Consider the following 18,227-nt stretch of genomic DNA (forward strand, 5'->3'; position numbering starts at 1 on the left):
AAAGAATTGTATTAAATAAAATCTGTATTTTAAATGTTTAAAAGTACTGTCTCTGCCCCGTACTTGAAGGTGGTAAACGAACCTGTGTCTGCCTTGTGCAGTGTCCTAGGCCTACCCTAGGTGGCGTTGTCGACAACAGTAATACAAATTCTCCTGCCGTCCCCTCGTTCATGCCACACATGCTAGCAGTGTGGCTCCGGGGATGGGATGTCGGTTGGTCCACCAGTTTGGTTTTTGTCCACAGAGGATGAAGGACTTTTCATTTAGGACCACCAGAAGGTCAAAATTCCAATCATCCAGTGACATATCTGAACATCTGTGAGATGGATTGTCTGGACATTTGGTTCAGACATTCATGTCCCCCTCAGGATGAGCTGGAACAGCTTTGGAACTTTTTTATCGAGCATCATCATCATGTCAGATTTCCATTTTGTCCAAAACTTTGGTTAAGAGTACGGCGTTGTCTTCTGGTGAGAACAGTCTCCAGACAGATCCGAACAATCTACATACAATGAAACACTACGACTGGTGCGACTTATTGCTGCTACATCACTGGCGCCTCGCAGGGTGCAGCCACAGCTTGTGTTCTGAGCCTAAACAGGCACGGTTCAGCGATCCGACAGTAAAATGATAAGACTTCCACGTTGTCGGAGATTGCTGCCTTTCGTCATCCTTTACCTGCCACGTACATATTATCACATACTGTGCACTGGCGTGGCAGCATGCTTCATTGAATCCAGATTGTGATGCACATTCATATGAGCGTAAGCGCACACACAGAATATTTTATGAGTGTTCATCTCATGAGAAGAGAAGCCGGAGAGAGAGCGACGCAGACAAAATGTGTCACACTTCACCGGCTGTAGTAATTAACAGGAGTTTGACCTCTGCTCCTGTCAGCTGCACTAATCAGACGAGCCGCCACGCAGGTTCATACGGGTACCCAGGTTTAAAAAGCTCTGCTCAGATATAATGGACATTTCTAGATGTGATGTCACGTCATCTGTGTTTGACGTGTTTGGAAATAAGACAACATATATTGTCAGCAGTTGGTGGGTTTTTTTGGTCGTTTGGCACAAATTAAGAATTCACTTGATCAATTTTTGGAGAAAATATAAATATAAATTCATCTTGTAGTAATGAAAAGTAGTAACATTGTTAAGTGTAAGTTGTGGGCTTCATTTAACTGCAATGCTGTAAAGCAAATCTACCATCCGATATTTCATATTGTGCAATGGCTCCGAAAAACAGTAAGCCTGAACCCAAAAACAGCCTGCAGAACAGAGGCTGGAAAGGTGAATAGCAAACTAGAAAGCCAAGACTGAAAGTTATTCTATGGCAGGAAAAACAGAGAATAGAACAGAATGCATACGAGGAGCTGGCAGGAGTCTTGACATATTGTTAAATAGCATAATGGCTTAAATACTCCTTCACAAGCAAGGACCAGGACTGCAGGCCTTCCTGTAGCCCCTTTCAGATTTTGCTGAGTCATGGTCGTTTGTTTGAGAAGTGGAGACTTTTTGGCTGTCCAGAAAGGAAGTAAATGTCGTAGACAATGTTCAGTCATTTACAGCTGGAGCTTAGATGAGCATGAAACTCTCACAGTTCAATCACCAGACAGTTTGACCATGCACCGACGGACGACGCGTCAATCTACACAAAGCATAGCACAGGAAGTCAGACACAGCAACGGTGCAGAGAAATTTTCACAATAAAATACGCTGTGCTGGCTTGTGATCGCACATCAACAATCAACACAGTTAAAGCAGACAAAAAACAAACCGTTTCCATGAAGACTACAGACCTTGGCTTACGGCCATACCACCCTGAACACGCCCGATCTCTTCCGATCTCGGGAGCTAAGCAGGGTCGGGCTTGGTTAGTACTTGGATGGGAGACCTGAGGTAGAAACACAAATGTCAATGACCGAATCAGCAAAATCTGAGCAAGTTAACAAAACCAGACAGGAAAAACTTCTGAAACGCTCTCGGTGGGGTTTGCAGCCACGTGGAGGACGAAACAAAAACGTGTCACAGACGTATCGTCTTGGAGACACACCCTGGGAAACTCGTGCATATTGGAAAGAAACACCCGACCACCAAGCGTTATGTGCTCTGTACACTGAGCTGAAGCTAAAAATTAGAAAACTGATAATAGGACCTGCAGCTCAGATAAATTCCCTTTCAGATTGTGGGTCAATTCATTAAATATGGCAGCGTGTTCAGTTGCCAATGGCATTAACGACGTGTTCTGAACTTCCTACACCTCTTAAAAGAGCCTCTGCCTGGCGTCTTTTCAGAGCAATGGCAGCTTCGGCTCAACAGGGTGCCAACAGGTATGGGTCAGAGCCATCTGCCATCTTTAAAATTAGCTTGACATTGATGAACCACAACCTTAAAATGCTCTTACATGAACCTGGTAGTGATAAAACAGAATGTTCTATTGTAATATAACACTGTGAAAGGTACCGTTCTGCATAATGGCTACTTTTACTCTTGATTTTTTTTTTTTTCTACTTCTGAGTACTTGTTCCACCTGTGACACTCTCTTAGATGACATGTTGAATTCTGCTGCTTATTTTACTTAAACTGCCAGCGTCCAGAAGCCACGACCGTCTGCTGTAGGTTAAGCCTTTTGCTGAATTTTTAATCCTGTTCGCATGAATAAAAGGAGAAAATTTTGATCGACTCGTCTGTTAATCTGTTAAATGAGATTTTCCAAAGGGGATTTCTTGCTTTGTTGCCAGACTGTCACTAAATATACACCTGACCTGAGAGCACGTCTCCGTGTTTGATTTAAAATTGGCTCGCTCACTGTATTTTGTTTTCAAGGAGATTTATTAAGCAAACGTAATCTCCTTGTTAAAATTAGTGTTAAATGTTTCACACTGCTTTTTTAAGAAGGTGGCACAAGACATGAGTTTAATGTACTGCAGATTAAGATCTTTAGACTCATGATCTTTTTCAATTACCAGTATGTCTAAAAGGATCTGTGCATTTCATACCACTCTGTTAAAATATTAAATAAGAGGCACCTCATGTGTTACAGTAATTAGCATATATCAAACATAACCAACTGCTCTGATGTTATAACATTACTAAAAAGTAAATGTTTCCGTGTCAAAGTGCTAGCAGGTAGTTCTAAATTAATGTGAACTGTGTGTAACAGCATTAAGATGTGAAAGTGTTCGTTTTATTTCTTATTAACATGCAAATGTGTGCAGTCATGAGTTCTAGGATCTAGGTGTGGTGGGGAAGCTTCTATCATGTTCGCAAAACAACATCCGATGTCAAAAAACAGATTACATTGTAAAGTGCGCCGATCTGAATGTTCAGCAGCTTCGAATCTCGTGACAGCTGAGGGCGAAATCCCACCTTTTCCTTCGGCCGACATTAAATCAGATGTGCGGCGGTAAAAAAGCAAAACAAATAACATCTTTAACAGAACCTGTCGTCCCCCATGAGAATTTTCCACTCTAATGAGAGGCACATAATGGGATGCCGAAGCAAAACATGCAATCTAATTGTTCACTCAAGCACTGCATAAGCAGACAAATTAACACTTGGCTAATTTGTCCCTTCGACTACAGTAATGTAGTGCATAGGGTGGGACTCCCCCCGCCTCCCCCGCCTCGCTTTTGCACACACTGGTTTTGTTTTTGAATTGTTTTGTTAGTCATGCAGATTCAAGCGTGTCTCCACATCCAACATTTGCACTAAGATCCTGATATTAACCTGGATTTTCTGCATTGATGAGTCAGTGTACTAATGCCAGCGGACAGTTTTAATAGCCCTGTTTTCTGTAGTAATATTGTACATGAGTACAAAAATACACTTCTCACTAATTAAAAATTCAGTGTGCCCGTACTATTTTGTCTAAAATCGAGGCCGAGCTGAGGTTTGGATGGTTTTGTTTGATGTCGCTCAGGTAGCGTCTCTGGATGGAGCTGCTTCTCTGTGGCGAGACGTCTGATGTCAGAGGATAGCGACAATGATGAAGCTACTTCTGCTGAACTTTTCTTTGGGACAAACTGCTTTGCAGATTTTTTGCCAAAACAAGTTCATTAAGTGCTAATATGTCAGGTCTGTCAGCTTGTATTTGACTTTCTAGTTGCCATAAAAAATGATTACTGCAGCTTTAAGATTAGCTGCAGTAGCCACAAACTTTACACTAGCTGTTGTAATACTGCTTGTTAGATGAGATGTTAGATGAGGTGAAAGCAATTTGTAAAAGAAAATGAAAGTGAAGGTGGAAATGGTGTTTTGACTTTTGTCACACACATGAAAAAAAAAACAGACTGAGTTTTGCACATGGAATCAGTGATTTGGAATCAAATTTGAGTTATAATTGTACATTTCCATTCATTTCCTGCACAGTGGTGTGAGAAAATCAAAAGGCGTTTAACCTAGTTTTGAAAGATGCATTCCTCGGCACTCAATTTATACAATTTTTGAGCTGTTTGTACTGCTAATGGCATCCTAATTGCGCTTCCATTCCACCTGAGTGAGCCCAAAAAAGAAATTGTGGTGGTGTTCACAGGCTGTGTTGATTATTTCTTGAAAATGTTCATGTCTGTGTTACAAGCGACTCTACGTAGTCGCTGCCTGTCGATCAGTTGTCGAAGTTTGAAAGGAAACAACAGATTTGTGCGGCTCCAGTGGATCTTTGTAGTGGATCATTTAAGACCTCTGAATGTGTATGTTTCAGTGTGTGTATGTTGGGGTTCCCGGCTTTGCTGTGCATCATGAACTCTCAGCAGGGAGGTGACTGCCCGGTCAGCCTCACTCAATGGGAATTGCCTCTGCAGTTTTGCCTGGAGGGGAGTAATGGAGCTGGTGCGGCGCCACTCTGAACTGAGCATTGTGGTGGCCGCTTTGACAGCAGTCATCACTCAGAAAAGCCCCTGTCCCCGTCAGCTGGTTCTCCTGCATCAGCTCTTTTAACACCATCACCGCCATCACTATAAAAAGCACTCTGACATGTGCAACAAGCTGTTTGGTCGTGCCGTCACATCGAGCACAAATGTGTGGATGCGTAAATTAAGCCTCTTTTTTCACCGCTAGCTCTTGACAGCGGTGGAGGCCAGTTTTTCTGCAGCCCTCTCAGCGCTGTTTTGGAGATCAGATTTGTGAAATGTCACTTCATACAAATCATGTGGGAGTCAGGAATATGCTGCCTGTTTTTGCTGCGAGCCAGGGATTTCTCCAGAATTTGCTCAAGTTAATTCGGCTGGAGTTTGGCCCACAGAAGCACTCTGTGCTGTCGTGTTTGTGGGTTAATAGGCGGAAACAGAGCTTTCCAATGGACTGTGTCGTTCATTCCAGCGTTATGGTGAGTCTGATAGAGACATCTGTTGGCCAACGTTTCGTACATGTAAAGGATTTTAAGTGTCACCTTAAATACCAAAATATAACTCACTGATGTTTTCCGACATTTTTCAGTAACAGCTGTCGAAACAGTTGGTGTGTAAGCAAGCAATGTGGAAGTCATGTGGAAGCCAGTTTGATTAAACTCACCAGCAGGTTCCGCTGGTAATACAGAAAATATGGAATCAATGGGGTTCGAGATTTTCAGGCTTCAGCAAGATCACAGCTGTTCTGTGTGCAGGGGAACAAATTGGCGCCTGTGAAAGCATGCCTGGTGTTCAAAAGTGTTAAACTCTATCATGTATTTTTACAGCTGACTTTTAATCAATGTCCTGCACAGCAAATGTTCCCGCTTTGGATGTCCGTGTCACTCCAGCCTCAAGCCATTGTTATAAAAAAAAAAAACCAACAACAAGCGATCGATGTGTCGGCTTCAAAACACGACTTCAAGCGATGCTCTGGTAACAGGCAGAGAGTTCCCTCAGCACATAAATCATTACACACAGCGGGAGCAACATATTTTGTACAATAAACGACGAAGCTGTGAACATTTTAACAATTTCTCAGCACTTGTCATCGCTCATTCCCCGAGAAGCAATCACATCGCCTGATTCATCTCTTGTTTCTAACAACACAATTCTCTCTGGGTCTTCACCTGATGTTGTTCAGTATTTCCACATCTCATGAATTCAGCATATTTGCACAGCGCTGCGCTCTAATGATGCTCGCCCATTCTCTCATGTACCTTCGTCGAGGTGCAGAAAGGAAAAGCACATTTAAAGGAAATGTAAGTGGGTCTGTTTCAGAGTAACTTCACACCTTCTAATTAAAAACCTGGATGTAAATAATTATTACATTCATTAATTCTTGAATTACATCATTAATGATTCTTTGCAGGGAATCAGATGATTATTGCCTTCAATAAAGTCGCTACTTGAAATTGAATTAAACGTATCATCTTTTTCCTGAGAGTCACAGAAATTAGGTTGCACAGCATGACTGGAATATGACTCCACTGTCGGAAAAATGACTCCACTTTATTATACTCCTGTAGAGTTCACAGCACTGTTGCATCTTACTGGGCTGTACCCCACAGCTCTCCAGATGGCTCATGCATTTGCACTGCAAAATAGTGTTACAAGCAGCTCCTCCACAAACTGCCTGATACAGTCCTACTGTTACCCTGAATACAGAAATAAACACAGGCGATGTTACAGTAAATGGAATATTAATGTTGGTCAGACAAACTATGTTTTGTTCCTTTATCCCTAAAAAACCCTTTTCAGAACACCTGGTTTTGCCTTTCTCATGCCACTATGAAACATATTAAACAAATCAATTTGCTTAACCTTTAATTAACCATTAACAGAGAAAAGTTTATGGATTCATTTAAAGGAGAAGCTGAACGCTGTAGCCGAAATACACAACAGAACATGTCAAGAGCAATTTGTTGTCAGCTTCAGCAATCAGCATCAACAAATCATCAGTGTTCCTGCATCAGAAGGTCATGAAATCACAGAAATACGGCACATCACAATAACTAAGTGAAGACATTTTAAAGGTTTTATCGTGACCTGATCTTTTTTTTCTGCTCTTAGAGGCAAACCAAGTGTGGTTCAGGGCCTCTGAACCGCTGCCCACATCTGAGTTTTCAGTGATTTAGCTGGTCGGTCTGCATCGATTGCCGTTTCCCCAGTTGGAGAAACAATTGCAAATTAGAGTTTTGTAGGTTAAGGATAGAGACATCTCTGTCCTGTACCAGAGCCAGAATCAATTTCCTGAGACAAAACAAAAAGACGAGTGTGGATAAGATTAACTGGGCTGTATGTCCTTTTGTGAGTAGACTTGGAAAAATAACTTGTCTTAATTTGGCATATTTTTGTGACAACATGACAAACATTAACTGCCCCTAGCAGCGACTTCCACAGCTGAAAATGATGTAGACAGCACGGTTTGGGATTTCTGTTTGGACCCCACAAACAGCACACGATGCAGTAAAAAACAAACACACTGATTCAGATTATCAGGCAAAGATGAACCAGTGGTGAGGCTGCGATAGAAGAGAGATGTCAAGAGCACAAATATGCTCAGCAAATTTTATGTTATGTCGTCCATGTTGTTGTTATCCTCTGCATGAAGCTGACTAAAGGTCAGGGGGTCAACAACTGATCCATCCTCTGTGGATCATGATTGTTTCTGCCGAGTTTCAAGGAAATCTGCACAGCACTTGCTGACCAACCAGCCAACCATGTGATTCCAGCATCCTCAGGGCTTGCTGTTAGGGGGGTTAAAAGGTCACACTTCAAGCACTGGTGCTGCGTTTTTCTGGAAATCTGACACAACACCAGGACCTCTTTAATCCGGTGAAGCTTGGGGCAGTTTTGCAGCAGCAAGCAGCAGCAAACAGCGACTGTACACAGTTAAACTTTGTAAAACAACACCCATTAACCAACAGACTGAGCAGCAAGCTGAATGTCTTCTTCGTCTTCGTGTGTCTGTTGGCGGTGGAGGTGCTGAAGAGGTTCGTTCAGTGTTGTCGAGCTCAGCTTTCTCTAAAGCAGCATTGATTCATTCATTCTGTTTAGGAGACTCAGTTCTACTCAAACCACAAACAGAGACTTCAGTCCAATCTGGTGGAAGCTGGCTTTAATGCTCTGTAAGACAACAAACTGTTGATGCTAATGTTGGCAGAGGTCCTAGTTTCTGTCTGGTTGTTAAGCCAACTATCCTGTAACTCATCGGTTTTTAAAGCCTGGAGCGTGGAAGGCTTCGGGTGCATTAAAGGGCAATTAAATAGCTTTCTTTGTTCCACTCTACATTAACTACATAATGTCTCTGCAGTTTCCTCTGCTGCCATAAAACTGTTGCATTAAAAGAAAGTTTATCTGTTAATTTTCAAACTCTGGTCTACTGTGAAACTAATATTATCCGTCTTTTGTTAACTTTCATCCCTGCTGCAGTAACACAGTCATGGAAAAATATTTTGCAAATGCACTTTAGAGCAATGAAAAGGAAAATTACCTACTGTTGTAAAGTATGCACCTGAGGGCACAGACAAACAACGTTTTCAGCCGTTTGATTCGGAGGGCTTGTTATATGGTTGAGTATTAAAACTTATCCATCCTGGAATCTGGTCTAGTGAACATTATGCCGGGTTCAGACTTGCCAGTATCAGCCTGATAATTGCCCAGTTTGTGCTCAGAAGTTGGTCAATAGCATCTCCTTCCTGTTGACACCAGCACTAAACTGAATGGTCGAGACACAGTATATCACTCTGGACCTGCTGGTAGAGCTACAGGAAGTAATTGGGGTTCATCCTCTGGGCACAATGAATGTCTGTACAACATTTATTGACAGTAAGTCCGGCAGCTGTGGCGATATTTCAGTCTGGACCAAAGGTGACTGACTGACCAACAAACAAAAAGTAAAATTGTACTAAAAAATCCAACTTCTGAATCATCCCACATTAAAAAGCTCATCCACTACATTTCAGCCAAATCTATTTGGATGTTCTTATGAGGAGGTAAAACATGGAGGAGGTGGTACTTACAGTAGCTATAAGTACAATTACAAATCCATAAAACTATGGATTCTTTTGTTTTCGCTGCTCATATAAATATCAAAGTGTGAATGAAGCACAAACTGGGTGTGATTTGGTACCAAGAACACGATGCTTTAGAGCCTTTTGAAGCCCACACACGTCTTTTTTTATGTTGTTTGTTTTCCTCCTGACAACATTTCATCAATCTCGGAAGTCACTTTGTAACTTGGCATTTTGAAAGGACAAAGGATGAGATCATGCCACTAATTGTCTCAGCTCAGTACCGCATCACTTCAATTGGCTGCGGTCGCCTCTGAGTTTAAAGAAAAGCTGGTTAATTACAAGCAGGGGTGAGGTGGGGTCTCACTTCAAGCCTCGGAGGTAAACGGGAAAAGGTTGCCAAGGACACAATTCATCCAAACCAACAACAACACGTAACTCTAAACGGAAAGAAAAACATTTGAGTCTTTTACAAATGACTTGCGTGGGATGCTAAGTCACTCAGACTATAACCTGATTAAAATTCTGACTAACAAACTGTCATGTGTCTGCCTGCGTCCTCCTGCCTGTCTCATGGTCACTGTTCTCCCTCTCTGAAAGCTTGGACAGTGGATTGGTGGATTGTGAAGAACGAAACCAGCCTGACTTCCAGACAATTGCTAATTCTCTGCTAACTATTCATGTCATTGACATTTTAACTTAATTTAATCCAATCAATTCATTTGATAATGTAACACCTAAAGTGCCCATTTAGAAAAATACATCCGTTAAGCTCCTTTTCCTGTCACTTTGTGCTCTCCATCCTGTGTTCATTGTAATGTTGTCAGTGAGCAGGATAATCAAGCTACATGAGCAACAGTTTGCTGTGCTGCTGATGCACTGTGCATGAAGAAAGATGAGCGTGCACAAATCATGTTAATTACTATTTTAATCAATGTGGAATAGGATCTTAAACATACCAGATCTTCAGCCACGCTTTCACTTTTATTTTTATTTAACCATTATTTTACCAGCCAGGGGAGACATTAAGAATGTCTTCTTTATTTTTTACTATGTTTCTTATTTATATGATTACTTCGTTAATCACGTCTGAACATCACGAACTGAGACAGAAAATGTTGATGAAACACGAAACTCACCAATTTTCAACATGCCCATTTCTTGTTCGTTTGTTTCTATGTTGACTATCATGGCTGTTATTACATCACATCACATGGCGAGATTTCCCGTCAGGACTCGTCTTTCTAACGACGAAAGGAGGCCGGCAGGCTCGTGTTTCCTCTCTCCCCAGCGAGGCTGTCGGCGTGCCATGAAGAACTTAATTTCCACGTACTGATTTCCTTCCCTCTCTGTTGTCCTTATCTGTCTTCACAGCTACATTGGGGACCTTGGACTTCAGCTTGCTGTATGACCAGGAGAACAATGCGCTGCACTGCACAATTAACAAAGCCAAGGTGAGCCGTCATGATGGCGAGAGCGATGATATTAATTTGCTGCTTCTAAATGCTAGATGCTTGGATATTACTTTAATTTGAAAGAGAAAAAAGGACTGTGTCAACCTGCAGTTTAGCTTTATCTGTGGCTGTCACACCTGACTGTCTCTGCTTTTATCAAAGTCAGCATCAGGCCTTTGGTTATACTGAATAAACTCACATGAGATGAGCAAAGAGCAGTTAGATTTAGCTAAACTGATCCCAAATGTTGTGGCCGTATTGATAGTTTTACTCATTATTCATGACTGACTGTACAAACAGCAGTCACCACCTCGTAACAAATCAATAAAAGGCAGATCAATATAAACCAAATGACAGTTTTTCAATATGTTTTCACGTCCAATAATATAACTGTCAAAGATGAATGTTTTTGTAGCAGCCTACTCTCGTATCAGCCTACACGCACTGGCAAAAAGGCTGTGGAGAAGCGACTTAACACGTCCCACAGTTCTCTGTGATTTACAGCTATTTTCATCTCAGAAAGCATTAATTATTTCTAAAGCATATTGCTAACTAACAGACCGGGAATGTGCATCCAAGCGACTGTGTTTCTTAGCTTAAAGCAGCGTTAATGAGTCGCTTTTGTTTGAAAAATGAAGTCAGTGTGACGAGCTGGTGAATAAAGTCAGACATCTACCAGCCAAAGAGCCAGGTATTTTTTACTGGAATTGATGGAGGCCAAAACGGAGCCAAAAGGACAGTGAATATTGGGCTAACTGTAAAATCTTAAATGGTGGGAGTCATTCCTCGTGTTCCCAGGGTCCGATGTTCCCCAGATTCACATATATGGCACAAATGGGAAAAGACAAAGGGTTCTATGCAGGGTTCCCACAACATATTCTCATTACCAACTTTTCATACACTGAAACTACATATAACTGGAGAACACAAGACCCTGGGAACACAGATACGCCCCCAAGTGGACGCCGTCTTTCACTACCTCAGCTGAAGAGAGGCCTCTGTGAAAGACAGGGTATTGTTTGAGCAGCTTTTATGTTCAATTTCTTTTTTTTTTCTAGATATTTCATCACTCTGTGGTGAGAAGACCCTCTGTTTTCTTATCTGCTCCTGTTTGAGGTGTTAATTTGCCAGAACTGCTGTTTGCTGTGAATGCAAATTTACTTCTTCCATGATTAATTGTTTTTCTGATAAATACAGAGCATCATTTTGACCTCTTTTCCATACAGAACGACAAAACGTGCGACTCCTGCCATACCCACAGTCCTCTCGGTTGGTCTGAATTTATCTTGTGAAGAGAAACACTTCATCTCACTCACTAATTAATTCCTATCAGATCTGCCCTGTCTTTGTTTCTTTCTCTGTATACTGAACTGCTGTCAGTTAAACTCAACCCGTCCTTCGCATGTTTAAATTCAGACTGGAGCTGCCAGTAAACCCCTCTCACGATCGCACTTTTAGTTGAAGCAGGTGTAGCTAACAGTGTGAATGATGGCTCTGTCACATTAAGATGAGACAGTAAACCCCGCCAAGTCAAGCCAAATGTTCAATATCAGACAGGCTAAATAAATAAGTATTTATGAAATAAATAACATGTGTAAAGCGACTAATATGTGTAGATTTTAGAATGAAACAATCGTTTGTGAAATAAATAAATGAAACGTTGCACTTTAATGTTAAATGCTTGTATTTCATCCTCATTTTCACAGTTAATTTTTATTTCATAATAGAAATTATTAATTAAAAATGCCTGTTTTCAAAATTCTGTTTTCAAAATTTTAATTGTAGCAAATTTTCCCAATTGCAGGTTTAATTAACCTGTTTTATCTCTCATTTCAGCCAATCACATGCCCCCTGCCTCTTAAGCTAACTAGTTTAACACTGCTACCAGAATTAGCCATTTTGCTGCTTTTTAATATATATATATATATATATATATATATATATATATATATATATATATATATATATATATATATCTGGCTAGGCAGGGCTAGCAGGCTACATTTCAGCATGATAGCAGTCGTTCAGCTTGTTTAAGAGAGGCTGGGGGCATGTGATCGGCAGAAGGGTGAGAGCGCTGTATTTTATCCAGATTATATGTACGATTATTTATCTCTCACGTCTTTTTTATTCATTTCATATTGAACACTTCGGGTTTCACTTGCGCACTTCAATGAAATCAGTGCTTCCAACTCACGCTTCTGGCGTGTGACACACGCTTTCACGCCAAAATGCCACGACATCGACACAGATGAACAGGTGGACGTATTATGGTATAGCAGTGGTTGAATGTGGTTATATACTGTAACCACAGTTTCTATGAGTGTGGGCTTTTAAATTGCTCTCTAAATGGTACATCATGCTTACTGTCTTCTTTCGCTTGTGTGTGGTTGGTGGGGGTGGCTCCTGGATTTCCGTCACATTAACATGGCAGGTATGTAACAGTCATTTGTCTAATTTAATGAATTCATCGGGTGTTGCTCGGGGTTGAGATTAGAGCAGCACCGCCCCCACCATCCTCCAGGAACAAATCTCACTCAAAGCTGAGGTCAAAAGTTGGTCAAACACTGATGAAATGCAAAATTATGAATTTCTATTCAAAAACATGTTTGTGATAAAGTTCAATGGCTGTGCAGTTTTTAAGTTATTAGCCGTTGCTGTGAAAAGTCAATAAAATTCAAAACGCAACGTTCAGTTTTTATTCAAAAGCCATTTTTATTTCCTTATTTATGTTCGAAAGTGCGACAAAGCTGAATAGCTGAAACAGGCTGTATATCAAGGAGCTGTAGATCACGCTGGATGAACGTCGTAACTGAATCAATACGGGCTACAGACTTCCTATGGTCAGCCATAGCAGCATTTATCGATTGTGAAAATAATATACAATCAACAAAAAATCCAGCGTATTGGAGGGGGAGTGCAACAGCTCAACCACATCTAGTTTTTAATAAAGATTTGATCCGGTGTACAGGAAATACGAGTCCGGAGGTGTCATCCCCTCTGATTCGTCTGCTTGTTGTGATGAAGAGCTGGTTCTGACAGCCACGGCTGTCGTCAGCAGCTATAACTCTTCCTATCTGTCCGCCTGAATGGTCGCTGTGAGGAAAGTGGGCATCAGAGGAGCCGGTGTTGGCAGGAGTGTCGGCCAGCAGAGTGGGCACCGGGCCATCTTGATTTATGTTGGTTATTTTCTATACTGCTCTGCTGCTGGACTTCAGCTGCTGCCTGGCTGACCAGGGAAAGAGCTTTTTCTCTCTTTAACACTTTCCATCGATTTGTTTTTGTTGTTTTTTTGTTGTCTTTAATAGGAACTGTGACTAGGCGTGCTGAGCGTAATTAACCATTTCTCTGATTGGATGTGGAGGAACTGGAGAAGGTTAACCAGATGTTAGCGACTGCTGAGCAGGTTAGAGTGAAGGTGTGCAGTGGAGACAGGGTTTCATAGTTGTGCAGCAGTGATAGCTCACATTTACAATGCTTACATTATCATAACATTGGCATTTAGTCAGAAAAATAAAGAGCGTGCATTGGAGAAACTGACAGCAGGTTATCAGACAGCATAAGTTAAGCAAAGAAAAGAGGTTAAAAGAGGGCACGAAAGGCCGCTGGTCTGATGATTATTCCAACAAGGAAGATTGGATTTGCATAAAAAAGGCTTTCTAAAGGAATAATGTGTCGATGCTGGGAATGCAGAGGGGCTTATCTGTATATACAACTCCACCTGCTCAACTACTCGTAACCACGCTGACCCTCTCAAAATGGAAAAACCAAAGCCTAAAATCCAGCCTGGGCTGAATGATACACGAGAGCTCCACAAAGGGCGCGGAGCTCAGCGAGTTTGTGAAAGAAAGAGCTGCAGTTTTTGACAAACTGAACGAATGTTTCAGTATTTATCAGAGAACAGTCACAACTGAAAGACACAACTGTCACGAACCCAGAGCCGCTTTCATCCATTTAGTCATTAACTCCTCTAACACCACTGAAACGGGTGAGGAATATTAATTTTTTTCTTTTGTTCCCAGATGTCAAAATATCAACATTTTAATTCAAATATTGAGATCACTCATTCTTCTCTCTGTCTGATTCCTCTCCAATTTGGCGACTGTGTAATGAAGGATTGCTTAATACTGCAGATCAATTTTAAGACGTTTTTTCTCTGTTATTTAAACCCTCTCTTGTTTGAAACTGACAACTTGCTGTCTTGGTATGATGCTCTTTGTGTTTTTGAAATAATCAGTGCAATTTAACGGGACTGTGGTGATGACTTCAGAACTGGATGGCTTGTAATGTTCTCCTCCATTCCTTTCTGTAATGACAGCATATCTTAGATTGTCCTCCACCATTGCTATGAATGATTTTTTTGGATTTGAATTAGCTAAAAATAGGGCTTTGTAGGGACATGTCATTTAAAACTCCACATTAAAATTCATTTTCTGGACTATTATTGCATGAGACCCGATTCGACCACATGGTGCAGCTCGATCCAGCAGCGAGAAGCCGGATCGAGCTCCACATCTCATCGCATTTCAGCGTGTCCGAGGCCCTTCATTGCCAACACAATACAGACAAAATGTTACCTGCATTATTGCCCTCTAATTAAGCCGCCAATCATCACCTCTGCATTTTCACTTTTTCTCCTTTTTCCTTCTGCTCTATTGTCGCAAAGAAAATTATATATCATTTATGAGTCACTTTGTGTGTTTTTCTTTTTTAGTGCTTCGTATGATTCAAAAAGCAGGACTGAGTAATTCAGTGTGCCGCTCTTATCCTCATTACTGCACACAAAAATAACAAAAGCACAAGAGTAGCATGCTGTTTTCCTTACTGCATGTTCCTTGTTGCACCAATTAGTTCAGTCTTTTACAATTAGCAGTATATTAATAAAGTTCTTATGGATACTGATAAAGCCTGTTAATATTTCTGAGCGTGTAATGGAGCGATTTGGATAACGCACACACATAAAGTCTGTGGATTTCCTAACTGGAATTAATTAGAAAAAGTAGAAATCCAACCAAGCAACAAGAAGAACAAACAGCACTTAAACTCTTGTTAACATTTCATCACATCCTTCACCTTCACATGTCAACAGTCCGAGAGCCAAAACTATTTGATAATTACCTTTTAGTTTTTTAATGAAGGCGACTTTTACGTGGCAAAATGACAAATTGCCATCCTTTTTTTCTTTACACCGTACAGGACAAATGCAGAAACTTTCCCTTTGGAGCTCCTGCTCTCTATCCTGTAGGACTGTTTTATGAGAAGAACAGGGATATTTGCATCTACTGGCGTCATACAACAAAGCAAATCACTGCTGGAGGGGAAAGTGTTCATTTGAACCAAAGCCATTCCAGTGACATCAAATACTGTTTCAATTAAGCTCTGGGTGTGGGCACAAATGGTGGAGCCACAAACAGTGATGACTATCACGCCATCTGTCAATAAAATGTAATATTACTTAGAGAATAGTTGCCAGTTAATGGCTATTTACTCATTATATGAAGCAATTCTATTTAAGTACATCATAATGCAACCAGAGGCCGACAGATGAAGAGGGAATATTCTAGCTGTGCAGCACATATCAGACGGCTTTGTAATGTGGTAAATTCACACCTTCTGTGTCTAACAAATGTAGAAAGTCAAAAACTGCAACCCCCTATTTAGGTGCGAAACAACACATTAGCATTTTTCTTATTCAGTAAATCTAATTTACTTGAAGCTAGTAACAGACCAGAGAAGCTTCCTGTTGGATCTGGATTTTAAGGCGTTCCTTTCTTAATGGTGCAAAATATTGGAGGAGGGTTTTTGTAAATCCATACAAATAATCACGGCACCTGATTTACGTCTGCAGACTGACCACCACGGCCGAGAATACTGTGTCTGTAATTTATCATCAGGGCATAAGCAGGTATAAAAATCTGACACCAAAAGTAACAGAAGCCACATTTCCGCAGTATGATACGACTCAAGTACTTTCCTCTGCTTCGTTTTCCAGTGCAGACATTTCTTTCTCAGCGTAGGTGGGACTTTTAGCTGGCCGTCGCAGTGACGCCCCGCCCTCCTCACCTTCCCAGCAGTTGGGGAAACAACACAGGAGCTTTGCTTTGGGCTTTCGTTCACTGACAAACTGAAACCTACACTGGACATTTACTGCTAGCTGACACCTTCACCGCTAACGTTTCCCCCTGCTCAGCTCGCATTCTCATCCATCGCTAATCTAATAACGGAGGATATGGGTGTACGTCACCTTTTAGTTTGGCTCAGCGCGTCTGGAACCTCGAAAAAGTACTATCCACAGTGGAAAATGAAAATAGAGCAAGTAGAGTTGAGCCAAGCCGTACCATGCAGTGGAACTGCAGCTTTTTCTGAATTTTAAGCTGTATAACTACTGAAAAAAGTAATCAGAGTATCTTCATCAGCACTTCGTTAGCAGCCTGTATGATTCCTGATAATAACAGCAATTAGAAAAGAAAATGTGGTTAATTATGAAGCACTTTTCATTCAGATGTAGCAAAGATTATGTCTGAACTCACAGTTTCTTCTCGTTAACATCAGTCCATCTATAGCTTCACCGTCTTCACAAGCTGCTCACTGCGCTAAGTGAATCAGGCCACATCCATTGTAATGGCTCACATGATGGAAATAAGTCAATTTAGCCCCTTGAATTAGACTTTAATTGATTTAAAGGGGAATACATGCATGTAGACACTCGGAGACGGAAATAGCTCAGAGCACTTCCTCTACATGCTCTATTGGAGAAGTCAGGATGTGTAGGATCATCATAACTCAAACGCAGATAAAAGAGTTTGGTCTAAAATCTCAGCCTTTGAGTAAAACTCAATAACGTCACTGGTTTTAAAGCTACAGACTGTAATACTTCTGTATGTGTCATGCTGAATTTCCAGTTGAACCAGAACAGAGCACACATGTTCGAACTAAATCCACTCGAATGCAGTCACTGATGTCCAGATCTGTCACTTCACGCCCTCGCCATCCTACAAAAAGAGGAGAGAATTGGAGGGCAGAGCTTAAGGACTACAAAGTCAATAATGAATTGAACTGAATGTCCAAATGTTGTAATGACAGCGGCGCTTCAATGTAATGAATAAGCCAATATTGATCAAGGTGCAGATCCTCTCCAGTTATCAGGCAGCCGCATGGTTGATCAGCATAAAACTGCAAGAAGTGTCCATTTCACCAACCAGTTCAACCATGAACAAATCTGTTCTTCTTTGTCATCCAGCCCAGGTAGTTTAGTTTGACATTGTCAGGCCGGGACTCAGATGCAGAGAGTTTGAACACACAGATCTTTATTGAAATATTCAACTCAAGATCCACTTCAATGAGTGTCAAACAAATGGGCTATATAATTACTCTAGGCCTAAGGCTATAACTATGGCTATCAAGAAAATAACAGAAAACGCTCACTATGAGGATAAACTAGAAAACACTAAGTAAAGGAAATAACTAAGAACAAAAAACGCTCCAGAGGGAGGAAAACACAATGGACTATGACTACTGGGAAAACGAAGCTAGATAAGGAAAACTATGAAATCAAAAGTACTCCCCTAAAAGCGGAAGAACAAAAGGTAAGATGCTAAAACAGAAACAACAGAAAATCGCTCTATGAAGAGGAAAACAATTCGGCTGAAGACTAATCTACGAAAATAAATCAGAAAACTAAAATATCAAACTTACAAACAAAAACACTCACGAGGAGGAAACAAGAGCTTACTGAATCAAAGACTGTGGCTGTGGCAAGGACGAACGGGGAAGACAGGCTCGGGTGAATCGCCGACGGATAAAGACACACTGGCACAAGACAAGGGAGACGCAGACTATTTAACACGTGGAGGGTAATCAGGAACA

The 18,227-nt window shown here is 41.1% G+C and overlaps 1 protein-coding gene across 1 annotated transcript in view; it reads left to right on the forward strand.

Annotated features, from left to right (window-relative positions):
• The window catches only part of doc2b (double C2-like domains, beta), a 119,244-nt gene that overhangs the window by 46,151 nt on the left and 54,866 nt on the right, over positions 1-18,227 (forward strand). Inside the window, exon 2 of the mRNA XM_041952881.1 lies at positions 10,282-10,361. Coding sequence (XP_041808815.1) covers positions 10,282-10,361 — 80 coding nt within the window. The remainder of the gene's footprint in view (positions 1-10,281; positions 10,362-18,227) is intronic.

The sequence above is a fragment of the Chelmon rostratus genome, chromosome 14 (genome assembly GCF_017976325.1).
Source record: "Chelmon rostratus isolate fCheRos1 chromosome 14, fCheRos1.pri, whole genome shotgun sequence".
In the NCBI taxonomy this organism is placed as follows: Eukaryota; Metazoa; Chordata; class Actinopteri; order Chaetodontiformes; family Chaetodontidae; genus Chelmon; species Chelmon rostratus.